The sequence below is a fragment of the Callithrix jacchus genome, chromosome 5, assembly GCF_049354715.1.
Source record: "Callithrix jacchus isolate 240 chromosome 5, calJac240_pri, whole genome shotgun sequence".
NCBI lineage: Eukaryota > Metazoa > Chordata > Mammalia > Primates > Cebidae > Callithrix > Callithrix jacchus.
In genome coordinates, this window is record NC_133506.1 from 131,880,585 (window position 1) to 131,902,867 (window position 22,283).

The 22,283-nt window shown below is 51.3% G+C and overlaps 2 protein-coding genes across 5 annotated transcripts in view; both read left to right on the forward strand.

Moving 5' to 3' along the window:
- Positions 1-14,317, forward strand: part of TEN1 (TEN1 subunit of CST complex) — a 27,949-nt gene extending 13,632 nt beyond the window's left edge. For 2 of the 4 annotated variants that reach the window (XM_002748784.7, XM_035301817.2), the window contains exons 2-4: positions 3,603-3,700; positions 5,857-6,014; positions 13,877-14,317. In XM_002748784.7, coding sequence (XP_002748830.2) covers positions 3,609-3,700; positions 5,857-6,014; positions 13,877-13,998 — 372 coding nt within the window. In that variant the 5' untranslated portion in view covers positions 3,603-3,608 and the 3' untranslated portion in view covers positions 13,999-14,317. Of the gene's footprint in view, positions 1-400; positions 516-3,549; positions 3,701-5,856; positions 6,015-13,876 lie in introns of those variants that run through there. The other 2 variants (XM_035301816.3, XM_054256515.2) reach the window with 2 other exon arrangements.
- Positions 13,923-21,189, forward strand: CDK3 (cyclin dependent kinase 3). Its single transcript, XM_078374703.1, has 7 exons — positions 13,923-15,407; positions 15,727-15,804; positions 15,875-15,995; positions 16,101-16,271; positions 16,361-16,462; positions 17,888-18,091; positions 20,524-21,189. Exons 1-7 carry the CDS (start codon positions 15,292-15,294, stop codon positions 20,647-20,649), a joined length of 918 nt encoding a protein of 305 aa, XP_078230829.1. The 5' UTR covers positions 13,923-15,291; the 3' UTR covers positions 20,650-21,189.
- Positions 21,190-22,283: the final 1,094 nt, after the last annotated feature.

Here is a 22,283-nt window from a genome sequence, read left to right on the forward strand (position 1 = left end):
GATGGGATTGTTCCTTTGATCCCCTTCGTGGTTGAGAACTGGAGTGGCTGCTTTCACTCAGCCTGCCACTGGCCACTCATCTCAAAAGGGAGCATGCAAGCAAGCAGTTGCAGGAACCAGAGGGAACAAGCCAGCAGTCACTCCTCTCTGGCGGGAGCAGGCTCTGTGTGGGGTCCGCAGCAGTGTCCAAGCCTCTGCCCTCTTGCCACCCAGGTTCTTGTCCAGCATCCAGGAAGAATCAGGTTACACAAATAGATTGAAGGGTACTGTATGCCAATAATTTTATTGGGTGATGGCTCTTAGTGGGATGGGAGTTGGAAAAGGGATGGTGTAGGAAGGTGAACTTTCCCTGGAGTTATACAGCACTTGAAGTTAGCTGCCTCTATCTGTAGTGTCCACAAGCAGTTGCTGCGTCTCTGCTCGTTGTTCAGCAGCTTGTATCCCTGACCATCAGTCCCTGGGAGAGGCCTCACACATACGGGGTCATATCTATGATGGGACACCAGCTTTATCAGGTGGGCAACAGAGCAAGACTCTGTCTCAAAAAATAAAAATTAAAACAACAAAAAAAGAAGTCATTGAAGGCAGCCAGTTGTGGTGGTACTCACCTGTAGTCCCGGTTATTGGGAGGCTGAGGCAAGGGAAATCACTTGAACACAGGAGTTTGAGGCTGCAGTGAGTTATGATCCCACCACTGCACTCCAGCCTTGGTGACAGAGTGAGACTTTGTCTCTAGAAAAAATTAAGGCCAGGCACAGTGGCTCATGCCTGTAGTATGGCTGGGAGCAGTGGCTCCCAGCATTTTTTTTTTTTTGAGACGGAGTCTGTATCTGCCACCCAGGCTATAATGCAGTGGCACGATCTTGGCTTATTGCAGTCTCTGCCTCCTGGGTTCAAGCAATTCTCCTGCCTCCCGAGTACAGGCATGTGCCTCCATGCCAGCTAATTTTTGTATTTTTTTTTTTTTAAGATGGGGTTTTACCATGTTGGTCAGGCTGGTCTTGAACTCCCAGCCTCAGGTGATCTGTCCGCCTTGGCCTCCAAAGTGCTTGGATTACAGGCATGAGCCACTGTGCCCTGCCATTTTTTGTATTTTAGTTATTTATTTATTTGAGATGGAGTCTCCCCCTGTTGCCCAGGCTGGAGTACAATGATATGATCTTGGCTCACTGCAACCTCCGCCTCCCAGGTTCAAGCAATTCTCCTGCCTCAGCCTACCACGTAGCTGGGATTACAGGCATGTACTACCATGCCTGGCTAATTTTTGTATTTTTAGTAGAAACGGGGTTTTACCATGTTGGCCAGGCTGGTCTCAAACTCCTGACCTCGTGATCTGCCCACCTTGGCCTCCCAAAGTGCTGGGAGTACAGGCATGAGCCACCATGCCAACCTTATTTATTTTTTTGAGATGATGTCTCTCTCCGTTGCCACAGGCTGGAGTGCAGTGGCTCAGTCTCTGCTCACTACAACCTCCACCTCCCAGGTTCAAGCAATTCTCATGCCTCAGCCTCCCAAGTAGCTGGGATCACAGGTGCAGGTCACCATGCCCAGCTAATTTTGTATTTTTAGTAGAGATAGGGTTTCACCAAGTTGGCCAGGCTGGTCTCGAACTCCTGATCTCAAGTGACCCACCCGCCTCAGCCTTCCAAAATGCTGGGATTACAGGTATGAGCCATTGCAGATGACCTAATTTTGTATTTTTAGTAGAGACAAGGTTTCACCATGTTGGCCAAGCTGGTCTCAAACTCCTGACCTCAGATGATCTGCCCACCTCGGCCTCCCAAAATGCTGGAATTATAGGCATGAGCCACTGCACTCAGCCTTTTTATTTTTTTAGAGGCAGGGCCTCCTTCTGTCATCCATGCTGGGGTGCAGTGATGTTCCCATAACTCACTGCAGCCTTGAAATCCTGGGCTCCAGCCATCCTCCCACCTCAGCTGCCTGAGTAGCTGGTACTACATGTGTTTCTAGCTTGCCTGATTTTTTTTTTCTAAGAATTTTTTTATTTTTAAGACAGAGTCTTGTTCTGTTACCCAGGCTGGAATGCAGTGGTGCGATCTTAGTTCACTGCACCCTCCACTTCCCAGGTTCAAGCAATTCTCCTGCCTAAGCCTCCCAAGAAGCTGGGACTACAGGTGCACGCCACCATGCCCAGCTAATTTTTGCATTTTTAGTAGAGACAGGGTTTCACCATGTTGGCCAGGATGGTCTCGATCTCTTGACCTTGTGATCCACCTGCCTCGGCCTCCCAAAGTGCTGGGATTACAGGTGCGAGCCACCATGCCTGGCCAATTTTTAAAATTCTGTTTATAAAGTCAGGGTGTTGCTTTGTTCTCAGGCTGGTCCTGAACTCCTGGCCTCAGGCAGTCCTCCGACCTTGGCCTCCTAGAGCACTGGGATTACAGGTGTGAGCCACCATTCTGGACCACACATAGCTTTTTAATTTTGTTTTGGTTATTATTTTGAAACAGGGTCTTACTCTGTTTCCCAGGCTAGAGTATAATGATGTGATCATAGCTCACTGTAGCTTCAACCTCCTGTGGTGAAGGGATCGTCCTGCCTCAGCCTCCTAAGTAGCTTGGACTATGGGTGAGAGACTCCATGCCTGCCTAATTTTTGTGTTTTTTAAATAGAGATGCGGAGTTGCCATGTTGCTCAGGCTGGTCCTGAACTCCTAGTCTCAAGGTATCCTCCCACCTTGGCCTCCCAAAGAGCTGTGATTACAGGTGTGAACCACTGTGCCTGGCCTAATTTTTAAATTTTTTCATAGAGATGAAGTCTCACTCTGTTGTCAAGGCTGGTCTATGTTTGTTTGTTTGTTTGTTTTTAAATACATGAATGCATATCCTATAAAAAATTTTTTTTTTTTGAGACAGAGTTTTGCTCTTGTTACCCAGGCTGGAGTGCAATGGCGCGATCTTGGCTCACTCCCCCTCCTGGGTTCAAGCAATTCTCCTGCCTCAGCCTCCCAAGTAGCTGGGAATACAGGCGCACACCACCATGCCCAGCTAATTTTTGTATTTTTAGTAGAGACGGGGTTTCACCATGTTGACCAGGATGGTCTCGATCTCTTGACCTCGTGATCCACCTGCCTCGGCCTCCCAAAGTGCTGGGATTACAGGCTTGAGCCACCATGCCCGGCTAAAAAAATTTTTTTCTTTTAATTTGAAACACTGCTGGCCGGGCCCAGTGGCTCATGCCTGTAATCCCAGCACTTTGGGAGGCTGTGGCGGGAGGATCCACCTGTGGTCAGGAGTTTGAGACCAGCCTGGCTAACATGGTGAAACCCCCTTTCTATGAAAATACAAAAAGTTAGCTGGGCATGGTGGTGCTCGCCTGTAATCCCAGCTACTCGGGAGGCTGAAACAGGAGAATAGCTTGAACCTGGGAGGTAGAGGTTGCAGTGAGCCAAGATCATGCCATTGCACTCCAGCCTGGGCAACAAGAGCAAAAGTCCATCTCAAAAACAAAACAAAACAAAACAAAACAAAAACTAGTCTTCAAGATGCTTTTGGTATCATATATCTGTTAATCTTTGTTTTTTTATAGTCTATTTAGTTTATCAGGAATCTGCAGAATCCATCTCAACTATTTGGTTACAGGAGCCCATGATGCTGCCCAAACCTGGGATCTTTTACCTCCCCTGGGAGATCAGTGCAGGCCAAGTTCCTGATGGCAGCACACTGAGGACATTTGGCAGGTGAGAATGGTTATGTTTTTCACTGGTAGGGTGATGGTTCAATGTCTTTCTCTACCCTTCCCCAAAAATAATTAAAACAGTTTTTCTTTCTTTTTTTTTTTTTTTGAGACAGAATCTCACTCTTGTCACTCAAGCTGGAGTGCAGTGGTGCCATCTCAGCTCACTGCAACCTCCACCTCCTGGATTCAAGTGATTCTCCTGCCTCAGCCTCCCAAATAACTGGGACTATAGGTGCACACCACCACACCCGGCTGAATTTTTTTTTTTTTTTTTGAGATGGAGTTTTGCTCTTGTTGCCCAGGCTGGAGTGCAATGCTGTGATCTTGGCTCACTCCCTCAGCCTCCCGAGTAGCTGGGATTACAGGCATGTGCCACCACCACACCCGGCTAATTTTGTATTTTTAGTAGACTGGGTTTCTCCATGTTGGTCAGGCTGATCTTGAACTCCTGACCTCAGGTGATCTGCCTGGAGTGCTGGGATTACAGGCGTGAGCCACTGTGCCTGGCCTGATTTTTGTATTTTTTAGTAGAGACATGGTTTCATCATATTGGCCAGGTTGATCTCAAACTCCTGACCTTGTGATCCGCCTGCCTCTGCCTCCCAAAGTGCTGGGATTACAGGCATAAGCCACCACATCTGGCCAAAATAGATTTTTATAACTTTGTCTGTTTGTATTAAACTACTGAAAAAATCAATATTCATTGTAAAAAATGTAGATAGTCCATAAAGGTATAAAGAAGAAGGAAAAGTCACCCATAATCCCATTGTCCAGACAACCACTGCTAACCTTTGGTGATTATCTTCATGTGCTCTTCCACATATATGTGTTTGTATATGAGGGTGGGTATGGAGACACCCAATATACATATATGCATATATACTCTGTCAGTTATATATCAGTTATATATTGCTGTGTAACAAATTACCCATCCACACACACAATTTTACTTTTTAGTAGAGACAGGGACTCCCCATATTGTCAAGGCTGGTGTCAAACTCCTGGCTCAAGTGGTTCTCTTGACTCAGCCTCCCAAAGTGCTGGGATTATAGGCATGAGCCACTGTGCTCAGCCTCCCCCAAATTTGAAATAACTACTGTCTCATACTTACTGTGGATCAGGAATTTGGGAGTGGTTTAGCTGTTTGGATCTGGCTCAGGGTCACTCAGGGAAGTGTTGTCAAGATGTTGGCCAGGGCTGCAGTTATCTGAAGGCTTGACTGGGGCTGGGAGCTCTGCTTCTAAGGTGGTTTGTTCACATGTTTGGCAAATTAGTGCTGTCTCTTGGCAAGACAACTTGCCAAGACAAGTTGTTCCTGACAATGTGATTTCTCTGTAGTTCTGTGTGAGGTTCCTCAAAACACAGCAGTTTCTACCAGAAGCAGTGACCAAGAAAAAGAGCGGGGTGAAAACCAAAATGTCTTTCATGACTTAGCCTCCAAAGTCAGGCTCAGGTCATTTCTGCAGTATCCTATTGATTACACAGGTCAGCCTTACTCAGCATGGTAGAGGATGCCCAAGGATGTGAATATCAGGAGGTGAGAATCACGGGGAGAATCTTAGAGACATGTGTATACACATATGAAAATATTTTAACCTAGGCTGGGCACAGTGGCTCACGCCTGTAATCTCAGCACTTTTGGAGGCCAAGGAGGGCAGATCACCTGAGGTTAGGAGTTTGAGACCAGCCTGGCCAAAATGGCAAAACTCCATCTCTACTAAAAATAGAAAAATTAACCAGGTGTGTTGGCAGGCGCCAGTAATCCCCACTACTCAGGAGGCTGGGGCAGGAGAATCACCTGAACCCAGGAGGCAGAGGTTGCAGTGAGCCAAGACTGCACCACTGCACTCCAGCTTGGGCGACAGAGCAAGACTCCATCTCAAAAAAAAAAGGAAAAGAAAAAAATGGCTCATGCCTGTAATCCCAGCACTTTGGGAGGCCAAGGCAGGTGGATCACAAGGGCAAAAGATTGATACCATCCTGGCCAACATGGTGAAAACCTGTCTCTACTAAAAATACAAAAATTAGCTGGGTGTGGTGGCGTGTGCCAGATTAAGGCTGAACACTTCTCCATGGGTTTCTTGGCCATGCAAACCTTTGGAGCGTGGTGGTGGTTCTACTATGGATGGAAATTTTTGCATTTCTTCTGCCCTCCAGGTTGTGTCTCTACGACATGATCCAGTCTAGAGTGACGTTGACGGCTCAGCATGGATCCAATCAGCACCAGGTTCTTGTCTGTACCAAGTTAGTGGAGCCCTTCCATGCCCAGGTGGGCTCCCTGTACATCGTACTCGGGGAGCTCCAGCACCAGCAGGGTGAGCTGCAGCCGCACACCCACTTTCTCATCTTGGGGCCTGAGCTGGGGCAGTCTTTGGGGTAGTCAGTGAGGAATGGGCTTGTGACCCAATAGCAGCGTCTCATCAGGGTTGACGTTTCTTCCAAATTAGCCCGAAGTTCAAGGACTCTTGAGGATTCAACTCAGAGTAGACTGGCCACATGGTGGCAACTCAAAGACAGGGTGGCTGGCACCTGTAATCCCAGCACTTTGGGAGGCCTAGGCCGGTGGATCACCTGAGGTCAGGAATTTAAGACCAGCCTGGCCAGCATGGCAAAACCCTGTCTACTAAAAATACAAAAATTAGGCCGAGCGTGGTGGCTCACGCCTATAATCTCAGCACTTTGGGAGGCCGAGGCGGGTGGATCACGAGGTCAAGAGATCGAGACCATCCTGGTCAACAAGGTGAAACCCCGTCTCTACTAAAAATAGAAAAAATTAGCTGGGCATGGTGCCTATAATCCCAGCTACTCAGGATGCTGAGGCAGGAGAATTTCCTGAACCCAGGAGCGGAGGTTGCGGTGAGCCAAGATCACACCATTGCACTCCAGCCTGGGTAACAAGAGCGAAACTCCGTCTCAAAAAAAAAAAAAAAAAAAATAGCTCATTGATTTGGGTGAGGTTTGGGAGGGAGGAATGGGTACAAAGGACCTTTGCAAAATGATTTCTACCTTGACTAAAGTCCAGAAACCCTCAGGGCATTCTCTGATGGTCTCACTCCTACAAGGAGTCTCTGGAGCTCTCGGGAACACACTGCCCAGGGTCTGGAACTTAAGGCTCCATTGCAAATACCGGAGAGGTTTGTTTGTTTGTTCATTTATTTATTCATTTAGAGATAGAGTCTTGCTCTGTGGCTCAGGCTGGAGTGCAGTGATGCCATCTTCAGTCACTACAACCTCTGTCTTCCAGATTCAAATGATTTCTCCTGCCTCAGTCTCCCAAGTAGCTAGGATTACGGGCGCCCGCCATCATGCCCAGCTAATTTTTGTATTCTTAGTAGAGAGAGGGTTTCACCATGTTGGCCAGGCTGGCCTTGAACTCCTGCTGTCAAGTGTTCTGCCTGCCTTGGCCTCCCACAGTGCTAGGATTAGAGGCATGAGCCACCGCACCCAGCCCTATCCTGCCATTTCTGTATGGATTGCCTATTGGAAAAACCAAATGGTTGATGAAGGAAAGTTCTTTTTTTTTTGAGACGGAGTCTCGCTCTGTTGTCAGGCTGGAGTGGAGTGGCACGATCTTGGCTCACTGCAACCTCTGCCTTCCAGTTCAAGCAATTCTCTTGCCTCAGCCTCCCCAGTAGCTGGGACTACAGTCGCGCACCACCAAGCCCAGCTAATTTTTGTATTTTTAGTAGAGACTGGGTTTCACCATTTTGGCCAGGATGGCCTATCTTGATCATTTGACCTTGAGATCCGTCTGCCTTGGACTCCCAAAGTGCTAGAATTATAGGCGTGAGCCACTGTGTCCATCCTAGAAAGTTCTTAGAGAAAAGTTACAGTGAATAAATGCAGAAGAAATGTGTAACTTCAAAAGTCATCACTTTAAAGGCCCTTACAAGATAAAAAATCCAGGCTATGGTCCTTGCTACCGGCCAAAATCATTAGGAAACATTTTGATGGGAGCATTGGGATGGAGGGACCCGCTGGCAGTGCCTGGGCCAGCCTGATCAATGTAAATGTGATAAAAATCAGGACAAACATCATGTGCCTGTGATATGAGGCATGAGGAGGACGCACATAGCACCATCTCTGATGGGTTCTTGCCAATAAAATTGAACCTGTTGGGAGGCCGAGGCGGGTGGATCACGAGGTCAAGAGATTGAGACCATCCTGGTCAACATGGTGAAACCCTGTCTCTACTAAAAATACAAAAAATTAGCTGGGCATTGTGGTGCGTGCCTGTAATCCCAGCTACTCAGGAGGCTGAGGCAGGAGAATTGCCTGAACCCAGGAGGCGGAGGTTGCGGTGAGCCGAGATCGCGCCATTGCACTGCAGCCTGGGTAACAAGAGCGAAACTCCGTCTCAAAAAAAAAAAATTGAACCTGAAGCTAATCAGGCCTCAGAGGAAGCAGCCTGTTACCAGGCACAGGCCAGTTCCCTACTCTCATAATTTGCATCACAACCTGTTTTTTGTGGGGTTTTTTTTTCCCCCTTAAAATATTTTTTTCTTAATTTTCTTTTTTTTCTTTTTTCTTTCTTTTTTTTTTTTTTTGAGACGGAGTTTCGCTCTTGTTACCCAGGCTGGAGTACAATGGCGCGATCTCGGCTCACCGCAACCTCCGCCTCCTGGGTTCAGGCAATTTCCCTGCCTCAGCCTCCTGAGTAGCTGGGATTACAGGCACGCACCACCATGCCCAGCTAATTTTTTTGTATTTTTAGTAGAGATGGGGTTTCACCATGTTGACCAGGATGGTCTCGATCTCTTGACCTCATGATCCACCTGCCTCAGCCTCCCAAAGTGCTGGGATTACAGGCGTGAGCCACCGTGCCGGGCCCTCTTTTTTTTTTTTTCCTTTCTTTTTTTTTTTTTTTTTAATGAGATGGTGTCTTACTCTGTTGCCCAGGCTGGAGTGTAGTGGCACGATCTCTGCTCACTGCAACCTCCGCCCCCTGGGTTCAAGTGATTCTCCTGCCTCAGCCTCCCACGTAGCTGGGATTATAGGCGCCTGTCACCAGACCCAGCTAATTTTTGTGTTCTTAGCAGGGATGGGGTTTCACTATCTTGACCAGGCAGGTCTTGAGCTCCTGACCTCACAATCCACCCACCTTGGCTTCCCAAAGTGCTGGGATTACAGATGTGAGCCGCTGTGCCCAGCCTGTCTTGATATTCTAAGTCAAACATGCTTGTCATTCATGGTGGGGACTGGGAATCAAAGATGAGGAGGAGGGAGGAGAGCATCAGGCTGACTGTGCTCCAGCCTCCCTGACCTCTGGCCTGGGCAGAGGGGGCATTCTGTGGCTGCGTTAAACCTCTCTGTGAAGGTCAAGTCTGGTGGCTCATACCTGTAATCTCAGCACTTTGGGATGCCAAGGAGGGAGGATTGCTTGAGGCCAGGAGTTTGAGACCAGCCTGGGCAACATAGTGAGACCCCCATCTTCACAAAAATTTAAAAATTAGCCAGGTGTGGTAGCACATTCTTGTAATCCTAGCTACTCGGGGAGCTGAGGCAGGAGAATTGCTTGAACCCAGGAGGCGGAGGTTGCAGTGAGCTGAGATTGCACCATTGTACCCCAGCATAAGCAACAAGAGTGAAACTCTTTGTCTCAAAAAAAAAAAAGAAAGAAAGAAAAGAAATGAAATAATAGGCCTTCCTGTGCCAGGTCCAAAGTTCTGTGGGGACACAAAGGTTGATCAGACATGAATCCTGCCCTGTGGCTACACTGAAAGTTCCGAGGACCAGCGAGAGGTCACCTTTCAGAAATGTTTGCAGAAGAGCTAGCTAAGAAGACCACCAGGTGAAGACATGTTGGGGTGTGCTAAAACCCACAGACCTGACACTTGTTGGTGCCCTGAAAAGGCCTGAGGGCCTCCTGTCCTGGAAGTAAAGTGTGTGTGGGCACAGCCTTTCCTAGGCCTACTCCAGAGGTCCTCAGAGCACACCCAGGCTGAAGGGCCCTGGACCACAGCAAGCAGCTGCCCACACGCTCTTGCCCTGCATCCTCTGCCTTCTGGTTTTCTCTCACTGCACCCCTGCACCCTGTACTCAGAAACCTTCCTGTGTGGCTCAGGGACTCACTCATCTAGCATGTTGAGAGGCTGAGGTGGGAGGATCACTTGAACCCAGGAGTTCGAGACCAGCTTAGGCAACATAGAGAGACTCCATCTCTACAAAAGAAAATGTTAGCGGGGTTTGGTGCCTCGTGCTTGTAGTCTCAGCTACTTGGGAGGCTGAGGCAGGAGGATGGCTTGAGGCCGGAGTTCGATGCTGCAGTGAGCTGTGGTCACACCACTGCACTTGAACCTGGGTGACAAAATGAGACCCTGTTTCTTTTTTTTTTTTAAGATGGGGTTTCACCATGTTGGTCAGGCTGGTCTTGAACTCCCAACCTCAGGTGATCCACCCTCCTTGGCCTCCAAAGTGCTTGGATTAAAGGCATAAGCCACCATGCCCAGCGAGACCCTGTTTCCAAAGAAAAAGAAAAAGAGGCCAGGCACTGTGGCTCACTCCTGTAAGTCCAGCACATTTGGGAGGCTGAGGCGGGTAGATTACTTGAGTCCGGAAGTTCGAGACCAGCCTGGGTAATATGGTGAAACTCCGTCTCTACAAAAAATACAAAATTTAGTATGGTGTGTTGTTGCAGGCATGCCTGTACTTCCAGCTGCTGGGGAGGCTGAGGTGGGAAGATCACTTGAGCCAGGGAGGTGGAGGTTGCAGTGAGCTGAGACTCTACCATTGTACTACAGCCTGGGTGACAGAGTGAGACCCTGTCTAAAAACAAAAAGAAGGCTGGGTGCAGTGGCTCATACCTGTAATCCCAGCACTTTGGGAGGCCAAGGCAGGTGGATCACTTGAGGCAAGGAGTTCAAGACCAGCCTGGGCAATATGGTGAAACCCCATCTCTACTAAAAATACAAAATTAGCTGGGTGTGGTGATGCATATCTGTTATCCCAGGTACTTGGGAGGCTGAGGCAGGAGAATCACTTGAACCCGGGAGGTGGAGGTTGCAGTGAGCCAAGACCATCAAGATCATACCACTGCACTCTAGCCTGGGCGACAGAGCAAGGGCCTGCCTAAAAAAAAACAAGAGAGAGAGAGAGAAAGAATAAAGAGAAGAGAAGAGGCCGGGCATGGTGGCTCACACCTGTAATCCCAGCACTTTGGGAGGCCGATGAGGCAGGTGGATCACGAGGTCAGGAGATCAAGACCATCCTGGCCAACATAGTGAAACCCTGTCTCTATGGAAAAAAAAAAGAATAAAGAGAAGCAAAAAGAAAAAAAAAGGAAAGAGAAAGGGAGGGATGGGGGGAAACCTTCCAGGCATCCCATATGCACCTCCCTCTTCAAGCATCCTTACCAGCTGGCTCTGGGACTTGCCCAAACCCTCCTCCCCAGACCACATGCCCACAGTCTGGAGTGGGCCCGAGTTCCACTGGCTCCTCAGGCGTGTCACATCACACATCCTTCCCTGTCTCCCTGCTGCCAACTGGTTCCCCACCACCATGCACCTCTGCACCAATTACACCTCCCACGCCCGCTGCCACACCTTGGACATGTCTCCCTGAGATTGCCATCCCGAGGCCCCAGTGTACGCCACCCACTCTCATTTCTGCTTCTGCTGCATCCTTCTTCCCCTGTCAGGACTTGTGGACTCAGGACTCCTGGGCTGTTTCCCCCACCTCTCTTCCCCTCTGGGCCTTGCCTTCCATTGCTCCAGCTCCGAGACCCCAGCCTCCACTCTCCTGGTCCTGGCAACTGTTGAGTGCAGAGAGCTCCGAGGATTTGGAGCACAGTGATTTCAGGGGCTCACTGGGGTCCCCCTGCACTGCCTAGAAATCCTTGTGTCCTGGCCATGCCCCCCTCCCAGACACCACACCCCTGCCTGGTAAGAACCTACTTCCTCTCCTCCCCTGTCCCAACTGGCAGATTGCTTTATGTCCCAGCTAGAACTGAGGCCACAGGCAGCTGTTCTTCCTCCAACAATCAGACACTGAAACGGCCACCATTAGCTTCTTCCTCTAGTCTAAGAGGAAGTGGATCCCTCCTACCTACAAGGTTACCACAGTTCTTCCCTCTTGACATGTAAGGCACTCAATCCTCTATATGGAAATAATAGTCCCAATGTTAAGACGTCATCTTCTATGCTAGAGTCTGCCCTGCCTGCCCATGACCTTCCCTCCCTTTGCAGACAACCCTCCTAAAAGAACATCTGTGTTCCCTGTAACCCCTTCCTCTCCTCAGACCTCACCCCACTGCTTTCTGACTGCTTTTTATTTAGTTATTTTTTATTTTTTGAGATGGAGTCTTGCTCTGTCACCAGGCTGGAGTGTAGTGGCTCCATCTTGGCTCATTGCAGTCTCCACCTCCCAGGTTCAAGTGATTCTCCTGCCTCAGCCTCCTGAGTAGCTAGGATTACAGGCACCCACCACCACACTCAGCTAATTTTTGTATTTCTAATAGAGACGGGGTTTTGCCATGTTGGCCAGGCTGGTGTCGAATCCTGACCTCAGGTGATCTGCCTGCCTTGGAAATCTATTCATTAAAGTGCTCAGAGAGAACATGAGTGCAACAAATTTTTTAAACTTTATTTATCTATTGCAAGCTACGACTGGGGAAAAAACAAACATCATCTAGGCACAGTGGCTCATACCTATAATTCCTGCATGTTGGGAGGCTGAGGCGGGCAGATCGCTTGAGCCCAGGAGTTTGAGACCAGGCTGGGCAACGTGGCAACACCCCATCTCTACAAGAAATACAAAAATTAGCCGGGTGTGGTGGTGCATGCCTGTAGTCCCAGCTCCTTGGGAAGCTGAGATGATCACCTGAGCCTGGGAGGTTGAGGCTATATTGAGTTGTGATGAGGCCCTGGACTCCAGCGCAAGTGACAAAGCAACACCCTGTCTCAAAGAAATTTTTTTGAGTTGGAGTCTTGCTCTGTCACCTGGGCTGGAGTGCAGTGGTGGGTGATCTTGGCTCACTGCAACCTCAGGTCTCCCAGGTTCAAGTGATTCTCCTACCTCAGCCTCCCAAGTAGCTAGGACTACAAGCATGTACCACTACACCTGGCTAATTTTTGTATTTTTAGTAGAGACAAAGTGGCCAGGGTGGTCGTAAACTCCCAACCTCAAGCGTTCCACCTGCCTTGGCCTCCCAAAGTGCTGGGATTATAGGTGTGAGTGACTGCGCCTGGCAAAAGAAAGAAAATTTTTAAAAAGTCTATTATGGGGGGTGGGTGTGGTGGCACGCACCTGTAGTCTCAGCTACTTGGGAGGCTGAGTTAGGAGAATTGCTTGAACCTGGGAGGTGGAGGTTGCAGTGAGCCAAGATTGCACCACTGCACTCCAGCCTGGGTGAAGAATGAGACTGTCTCAAAAAAAAAAAAAAAAAAGTCTATTATGGGCCAGGCATGGTGGTTCATGCCCCATAATCCTTTGGGAGGACAAGGCAGGTAGATCACCTGAGGTCAGGAGTTCAAAACCAGCCTGACCAACATGGTAAAACCCCGTCTGTACTAAAAATACAAAATTAGCCAGGCATGGTGGTACATACCTGTAATCCCAGCTACTTGGGAGGCTGAGGCAGGATAATCACTAGAACTCGAGAGGCGGAGGTTGTGGTGAGCTGAGATTGGGCCATTGTACTCCAGCCTGGGCAACAAGAACTAAACTCCATCTCAAAAAAAAAAAGTCTGTAGTGACAAATCCCAGATGTCTTTCCTGTTTGGTGCCACCTGCACATTGGCAAACCTTTCCATCATTTATCAGTTGACCACTGCATCTGTGAGAAACCCCGAGCCCCTTGTCCAGGGTGCGATGACCTGCTCCTATAAAGCCAAACTTACCTGGAGCTCAGTCCCTTGGATTTTTAAAATATGGGTGTCTCTTTTCCTCTGCTTTCTGATGACGGTGTGTCCCAAAGTGCCAAGGGGGCCTTTCCCTCAGTCCAGAGAGTTTTCTGGCCACCGGCTAAGTTCCAGACACGGGCCTGCTGTGCCTGACTGGCCCACAGTTCTAGGCCCAAGTACACAGTTGCCTTCGCCCCAGATGCCGTTTTCTGGTCCACACTGCTTGCTGCCAAAAGCCAGGACTGAGCTGTTGAGGGAACAGCTGGCATGCATGCATCTTGGAGGACGTTGTTGACTGGCTGTCAGTCACCGCTCATGCCCTGGTGTTTGTCTTGCAGATGGAGGCTCCGTGGTGAAGGCGCGGGTGCTGACCTGTGTGGAAGGGATGAACCTGCCCTTGCTGGAACAAGCCATCCGGGAGCAGAGGCTGTACCAGCAGGAGCGGGGCGGCGGCCAGTAGAAACAGCAGCCCAGCAACACCCCCACCCGCTTTGGGGGTCAAACCCTCTGGAGCTGCAGGAACCCAGGAGAGCACAGACACCCCCCAGCGACGCCTTTGTCTGCAGCCCGAAAACAGAGGGGCGGGTGGTGAATCCAGCCCCTTCCGCTACTTTGGGATTGGCTTAGCAATGAGAGCCCTGAAAGCAGGCCCCAAATCTGACAGCTCCACCCTGGGAGACTGCAGGTGGCCAAGCTTGGGTGCCAGGGCTGTGCCTGGTAGGGGGCCGTGGAGGGTTCCAGAATATCCTGGTGAATAAAGGCCCAGGGGGCGTGCCCTTTATGTGTGCACCTGATGCAGCGCTGGTGGGGGCCAGGAGGGGGAGCCACAACCGGTCGTGGGCTGCAGCCTCTCAGGGCTTCTGGTGAATTCTGGGCCGGGGACCTCTGGGGAGGGCGCTGGGGGACCAGGGACCTGGGTGGGGGGTTCAGGACGCAGGGGTGTTGCCCCCGGCTAGCCTCTGCCCTCAGAGGAGGCTGAGCGGCATCACAAGGGCCGGGCCAAGTCCCTGGGCCCTGAGTTTGCAGCCCAGGGCAGGACTGTGGCTTCAGGGCTCTCCTGACCCCTGACCTCTGTCCCCAGTGGCCCCGGCCCCTGGGCAGCACTTCCTGGTGGCCTTGTATCCCCAGAGCCTGGGCCTGGTTGGGCTGGGCGGGGGCCTGGCTGAGAGAGGGTGGTCCTGCCCTCTGAGGCAGGGCACGGGTGAGAGGCCTGGGGGGCTGGGCTGGGCGAGAGAGGGTGGTCCTGCCCTCCAAGGCGGGGCACGGATGAGAGGCCTGGGGGACTTAGCTGGGCTGGGTGAGGGGTGGCCCCTGACTCCCTGGGAGTCCAGGCTGGGCTGGGGTGGGTGAAGGGCAGCACCCAATACCCTGGGTGTTATGGCTGGGCTGGGCAGGGGCCTGGGTGGGAGAGTGTGGGGCCTGGGTGGGAGAATGTGGGCCCTGCCCTCTGAGGTCGGGTGCGGGCAAGAATCCTGGGGGTCCTGGGTGTGCCAGGCTGGGCGAGGGGTGACCCCCGAACCCCTGGGGGGTACAGGCTGGGCTGGGCTGTGCAAGAGGTGGCCTCCGGTCCCCAGCCAGGTTTCCAGGCAGGATGAGCCAACTAAAGGGGGTGGCTGGGCCACATGCCTTGGGAGCCGGGCAGCCTGGGTGTGGCTGGGCAGGGTGTCATGCGGTGGCTGGAGGGACAGTGGGGGCGTTGGGCGTGGGGTGCTAATGGCTCGGTGCCTTCTGTTTCCCAGACAGCTCTGCTGCCATGGATGTGTTCCAGAAGGTAGAGAAAATCGGAGAGGGCACCTATGGGGTGGTATACAAGGCCAAGAACAGGGAGACAGGACAGCTGGTGGCCTTGAAGAAGATCAGGCTAGATTTGTGAGTGCTGGGACAGCCCCTGAGTTACCCGCCCTGGACCATCACAGCCTGGGCACTCTTCGATCCATTTTCTCCTTCTGGGAGTCCACACTCATCTCCTCTGGGTGCTGCCTGCAGCCCTTTACCCATCCCCCACCCAGCTCACTGCCTCCTGATCAGCCTTTGCCTGGGCCCTGCTCTGTGGAGCTTGGTGGGTGACAAGCCAAGGAGCACATGGCCTGGGCCATCCTACAGGGATAAGGAACGCAGAAGCCGATCCCCCTGGCCGGAAGTGCCCTTCTTGGCCCCGGTCTCTGTGCCCACGGCTTGTTTCTTGCAGGGAGACAGAGGGGGTCCCAAGCACTGCCATCAGGGAGATCTCCCTGCTTAAGGAGCTGAAGCACCCCAACATCGTCAGGTGAGTTGGGGATGGAGGTGGGGAAGTTGGGATAGCAAAGGTGACATCCTGACTGCCACCTCCCTGCCAGGCTGTTGGATGTGGTACACAATGAGAGGAAGCTTTATCTGGTGTTTGAGTTCCTCAGCCAGGACCTGAAGAAGTACATGGACTCCACCTCAGGCTTGGAGCTCCCCATGCACCTCATTAAGGTAGGGAGGGAAGGGCAGGGAAGGGGAGGTGACGCCCCATCCCCACTATCCCTGTCTGCTCAGCGCCTCCAGTCAGCTGGCTCTACCTCACACTCATTTCTCCAGAGCTACCTCTTCCAGCTGCTGCAGGGGGTGAGTTTCTGCCACTCACATCGGGTCATCCACCGAGACCTGAAGCCCCAGAATCTGCTCATTGATGAGTTAGGTGCCATCAAGTTGGCTGACTTCGGCCTGGCTCGAGCCTTCGGGGTGCCCCTGCGCACCTACACCCACGAGGTATCGTGAGACAAAGAGGAGAGAGGGGCAGCAGGAGTGTCACCCATGCAGTCAGCCACCCTGAATGTTGCTGTTTCCTTGCCCTGCAGGTGGTAACGCTGTGGTATCGCGCCCCCGAGATTCTCTTGGGCAGCAAGTTCTATACTACAGCTGTGGATATCTGGAGCATTGGTTGCATCTTTGCAGAGATGGTAGAGAGAGGGGCACACATGGCCACAGGGTGTCACAGGCGGGGTCCTGCTGGGTTGGGTGGGGCCCACTGATACTTCAGTAGAGGTGGATTAAAGAGTGTTTGGGGCTGGGCACAGTGGCTCATACCTGTGATCCCAGCACTTCAGGAGGCTGAGGTGGGCGGATCACCTGAGGTCAGGAGTTCAAGACCACCAGCCTGGCCAATATGGTGAAACCCTGTCTCTACTAAAATACAAAAAATTAGGCTGGGCGTGGTGGCTCAACACTTTGGAAGGCTGAGGCAGGCGGATCACAAGGTCAGGAGTTCAAGACCAGCCTGACCAACATGGTGAAATCCCATCTCTACTAAAAATACAAAAATTAGCTGGATATGGTACTGCATGCCTGTAATTCCAGCTACCAGGGAGGGAAGCTGAGGCAGGAGAGTTGCTTTGAACCCAGGAGGCGGAGGTTGCAGCGAGCTGAGAGCATGTCATTGCACTCCAGCCTGGGTGACAGAGCTAGACTCCGTCTCAAAAAAAAAATTTGCTTGGTGCAATGTCGTGCACCTGTAATCCCAGCTACTCAGGAGGCTGAGGCAGGAGAATTGCTTGAACTCAAGAGGCAAAGGTTACAATGAGCCGAGATTGTGCCACTGCACTCCAGCCTGGGTGACAGAGCAAGACTTTGTCTAAAAAAAAAAAAGAAAGTCTGGGCTTGTCCTGGGAAGTCTGGGGATGAAATAAAAGCAAGGAAAAAAATAAAAAATAAAAAGGCCAGGCACGGTGGCTCAAGCCTGTAATCCCAGCACTTTGGGAGGCCGAGGCGGGTGGATCACGAGGTCAAGAGATTGAGACCATCCTGGTCAACATGGTGAAACCCCGTCTCTATTAAAAATACAAAAAATTAGCTGGGCGTGGTGGTGCATGCCTGTAATCCCAGCTACTCAGGAGGCTGAAGCAGGAGAATTGCCTGAACCCAGGAGGCAGAGGTTGCGGTGAGCCGAGATCACGCCATTGCACGCCAACCTGGATAACAAGAGCGAAACTCCGTCTCAAAAAATAAATAAATAAATAAAAAGGAAAAAAAAAAATACAAGAATTAGCTGGGTGTGATGGTGCATGCTTGTAGTCCCAGCTACTCAGGAGGCTGAGGCAGGAGGATTGCTTGAGCCTGTGGTGGAGGCTGCAGTGAGTTGTGATTACACCACTGCACTCCAGCCTGGGCAACAGAGCAAGAATCTATCTCTATTTTTTAAAAAAGGTATTTGGTACTGGCTGAAGGACTGAGGAAGCCAGCTTTATTCCAAAAAAGGCCAGAATTCTATGCATAACCATGGGAAGGCTATCTTGACAGGCATCTCCCTGGGTCTGGCCACTTATCTCATAATAGATTCTGTATGACAAAGTGGCGGACCCCATACCTTCTCTTCTTCCCCATTCCAGGTGACTCGAAAAGTCCTGTTTCCTGGTGACTCTGAGATTGACCAGCTCTTTCGTATCTTTCGTATGCTGGGGACACCCAGTGAAGCCGTATGGCCCGGGGTCACCCAGCTGCCTGACTATAAGGGCAACTTCCCTAAGTGGACCAGGAAGGGGCTAGAAGAGATCGTGCCCAATCTGGAGTCAGAGGGCAAGGACCTGCTCATGGTAGGTGCACGTGGGCTCTGGCTGCTGCTCCAATAAGAGTTTCTCCTCATCAGCCGGCCTCTTACATAACCCTGGCACTTTCTCAGCCTGAGGCCAGGATTTCTTTCCTGATCCTGATACACAGTTGGCTCGTCCTTGTCCCTGAGTATACTGATTGTTTGACCTGGGAGCCTCCCCAACGATTAGGTGCAGTGTTTATCTTCCCTGTGGGAGCGGTGATCGCTGAGTTAGCTCTGTCTTTATGCCATGCTATTCGCCCTTTTCCCCGAATTGCCTTAAGTGTTTGCTATTCCTCTTTGCGGACGTTATTGCTCCATCTAAGCTGTATGCTTCCCCAGGCCAGGGCTATACCTTCTTTTCTAATTTTTTTTTTTTTGAGACAGAGTTTCCTTCTTATTACCCAGGCTGGAGTGCAATGGCATGATCTCAGCTCATTGCAACCTCCACCTCCTGGGTTCAAGCAATTCTCCTGCCTCAGCCTCCTGGGTGGCTGGGACTACAGGTGCCTGCCACCATGCCCAGCTAAATTTTTTTTTTTTTTTGAGACAGAGTTTCGCTCTTGTTACCCAGGCTGGAGTGCAATGGTGCAATCTCGGCTCACTGCAACCTCTGCCTCCTGGGTTCATGCAATTCTCCTGCCTCAGCCCCCTGAGTAGCTGGGATTACAGGCACATGCCACCATGCCCAGCTAATTTTTTATATTTTTAGTAGAGACGGGGTTTCACCATGTTGACCAGGATGGTGTCGATCTCTTGACCTCGTGATCCACCCGCCTCGGCCTCCCAAAGTGCTGGGATTACAGGCTTGAGCCACTGCGCCCGGCCTAAATTATTTTTTGAGGTAGAGACAGGGTTTCTACCTCAAAATATTGGCCAAGCTGGTCTTGAACTCCTGACCTCAGGTGATCTGCCCACCTCAGCCTCCCAGAGTGCTGGGATTACAGGGACGAGCCACTGTGCCCAGCTGGGGCCACACCTCCTACTGCCTGGGCGTTCCCCCTGTGACTCCTATGGTGGTCATTCTTCAGAACAGGCTGTTCCTTGCTGTGTGGGCCCATGCCATGGTCCTCACTCACCGCTCCTGTTGGTGCCTCAAGCTGGCCCAGGCTGGACAGCCCAGGAAGCATCTAGCAGAGCCGTCTGTTCTTTTTTTCTTTTTGAGACAGGGGGTCTCACTCAGTTACCAAGGCTGGAGTGCAGTCTTGATCTCCAAGCCACAAGCGATCTTCCTGTCTCAGCCTTCTTAGTAGCCGGGAGCACAGGTGCATGCCACTGTGCCTGGGGCATTTTTGTATTTTTTTGTAGAGACAGCATTTAACCACATTGCCCAGGCTGGTCTCAAACTCCTGGGCTCAATTAATCCTCCTGCCTCAGCTTCCTGGGTATCTGGGACTATAGGCGTGTGCCACCATGCCCAGCTAATTTTTTTTTTTTTTTTTGTAGAAATGAGATCTCACATCCAGGTGTGGTGGCTCACACCTGTAATCCCAGCACTTTGGGAGGCTGAGGCAGGTGGATCACGAGGTCAGGAGTTCAAGACCAGCCTGGCCAAGATGGTGAAACCCCATCTCTACTAAAAAAAACCCCACAAAAATTAGCTGGGCATGGTGGTGTGTTCCTGTAATCCCAGCTACTCTGGAGGCTGAGGCAGAAGAATTGCTTGAACTGAGACCTGGGAGGCGGAGGTTGCAGTGAGCTGAGATCACGCCACTGCACTCCAGCCTAGGCTACAAAGTGAGACTCTGTCTCAAAACAACCACAAAAAGGGGGGGTCTCACTATGTTGCCCAGACTGGTCTCGAACTCCTGGGCTCAAGTGATCCTCCTGTCTCGGCCTCTCAAACTTCTGGGGGATTACAGGTGTGAGCCACTGCGCCCATCCACTCTCCATTCTTGCCCACAAAGTCTTGGAGCCACATTTCTGTCCTTAATCTGGTGTTGAGTGAGAGGAAAGCGGGTCAGTATTTTCATCTTCAGGTTGTGTGCCCAGCTCTCCAGAAGTCTCTGTGTGTTGTCTACCTGCCTGGGTTTAGGGACTCTAGGGTAGAGGGTTGGACAGGTCTGGCTTCTTAGAGTGTCAGTTCCCATGCCCCCCCACTCAGGGTTGCTCCCTGGACAGCTTCAGTCCCCTGCTTCCTGATACGTTGGGGATCTTCACGACTAGAAGCAGGCTGGGACCTGGGGCCCTCCCCAAGGAGTGGGGTGACTCAGCTTCAGTGGCCTGAGGAGACCTGGGTGACTCATTAGGACTGTCCAGATTCCAGGAGTGTCTGGAACTGGCTGGAGAGCTGGGAGGTTGTGGTTTCATGTGGTTCTAGGTTTGAGGGCAGCCGTTTTGGGGCTCAGGCCCTTGATCTGGGACCTGGGTGGGGAATTCCTCACCCCACTCTGGCTGCATTCAGACCCCATCTTCCTCCTCCTCCTTCCTTCCCAGCAACTCCTGCAGTATGACCCCAGCCGGCGGATCACGGCCAAGACCGCCCTGGCCCACCGGTACTTCTCATCCCCGGAGCCCTGCCCGGCCGCCCACCAGTATGTGGTGCAGCGATTCTGCCGTTGAGAACATCAAGGCCACACTCAGATCCTCTCTCGAGCAGCTGCTGTCCCAGCTGCCTCCCACCCATTCCCAAGAGAGGACACGTCTGGGGAGAGCAAAGCACTAAGGAATTGGCATCAACCTGCAGAGGGCTGAGTCTGGGTTAGTCCTGCCCGCAGGCTAGCGAGATCCTGTGTTGTTTTTTGGGTTTGACAGAGTCGTTTCAAAATAGAGGCACAGATACTCCGTGCATGGGGGTCCCTGGGCACCGGAACAACAGGGGCCAAGTTGAAGGCAGGGGGCCTGCCCGGTCTGGGCAGGGCCAGACCCTGAGGAAAGGTTGCCCTCTGCTGGTCTTTTTGGATTTAAAATGTTTGGGGGAAGAGTTTCAGTTCAGAGTCCCAAGTTAAACAGGAGGGAGTGAGGGAAGGAGAGAGGACGTGCCCCCGATCCCAGGAGAGCTGGGCTGTGGCTGCACTAAGGAGTTGTTCCTTCACCCAAGATGTGCTTATCTTGGTTCGTTTCTGGCTTGACAACAAGAAATAAATGTGATAATGTTTCTGAGTTTACTGGTTGTACTGCTCACGGAGGACACCTGGGCTTCCTGACAAGGGGGACATTGAAATAGGACTGGAGACAACCCTGGCCCAAACTGAGACAATGGGGAAATGGGTACAGGGCGGGTGGGGAGGCAAGGGCTGTTTCATGATTTTTTTTTTTTGAGACGGAGTCACTCACTGTTGCCAGGCTGCAGTGCAGTGGCACAATCTCAGCTTACTGCAACCTCTGCCTCCCCTTTCAAGCGATTCTCCCGCATCATGTGCCACCATGTCCAGCTAATGTTGGTATTTTTAGTAGAAATGGGGTTTCACCATATTGGCCAGGATGGTCTTAGTCTCCTGACCTCATGATCCGCCCACTTTGGTCTCCCAAAGTGCTGGGATTACGGGCTTGAGCCACTGCACCTGGCCCTTTTTTTTTTGAGACAAGAGTTGCTCTGTCACCCAGGCTGGAGTGCAGTGGCACAATCTCCACTCACTGCAACCTCCATCTCCTGGGTTCAAGCAATTCTGCTGCCTGTTTCCTGAGTAACTGGGATTATAGGCAATCTCAGCTATCACTGCAACCTCCGCCTCCAGGGTTCAAGCAATTCTCCTGCCTCAGCCTCCCAAGTAGCTGGAATTACAGGCATACACCACCAAGCCCGGCTATTTTTTTGTATTTTTAGTAAAGACAGCATTTCACCATGTTGGCTCAGCTGGTCTCAAATTCCTGACCTCAGGTGATCTGCCCCGCCTCGGCCTCTCGAAGTGCTAGGATTACAGGTGTGAGCCACCAAGTCCAGCCCATGATCCCTTTTCAAACTGTTGTGGGTACATAGTAGGTGTGTGCATTTATGGGATGCATGAGATATTTTGATACAGGCATCCATATAATCACATCAGGGTAAATGGGGTATCCATTCCCTCAATCATTTATCCTTTCTCTGAGTTACAAATAACCCAATTGTCCTCCTTTAGTGATTTTTTTTCTTTTTTTGAGATGGAGTCTCACTCTGTTGCCCAGAGTGCAGTGGCATCATCCTGGCTCACTTCAACCTCTGCCTCTTGGGTTCAAGCGATTCTCCTGCCTCAGCCTCCCAAGTAGTTGGGATTACA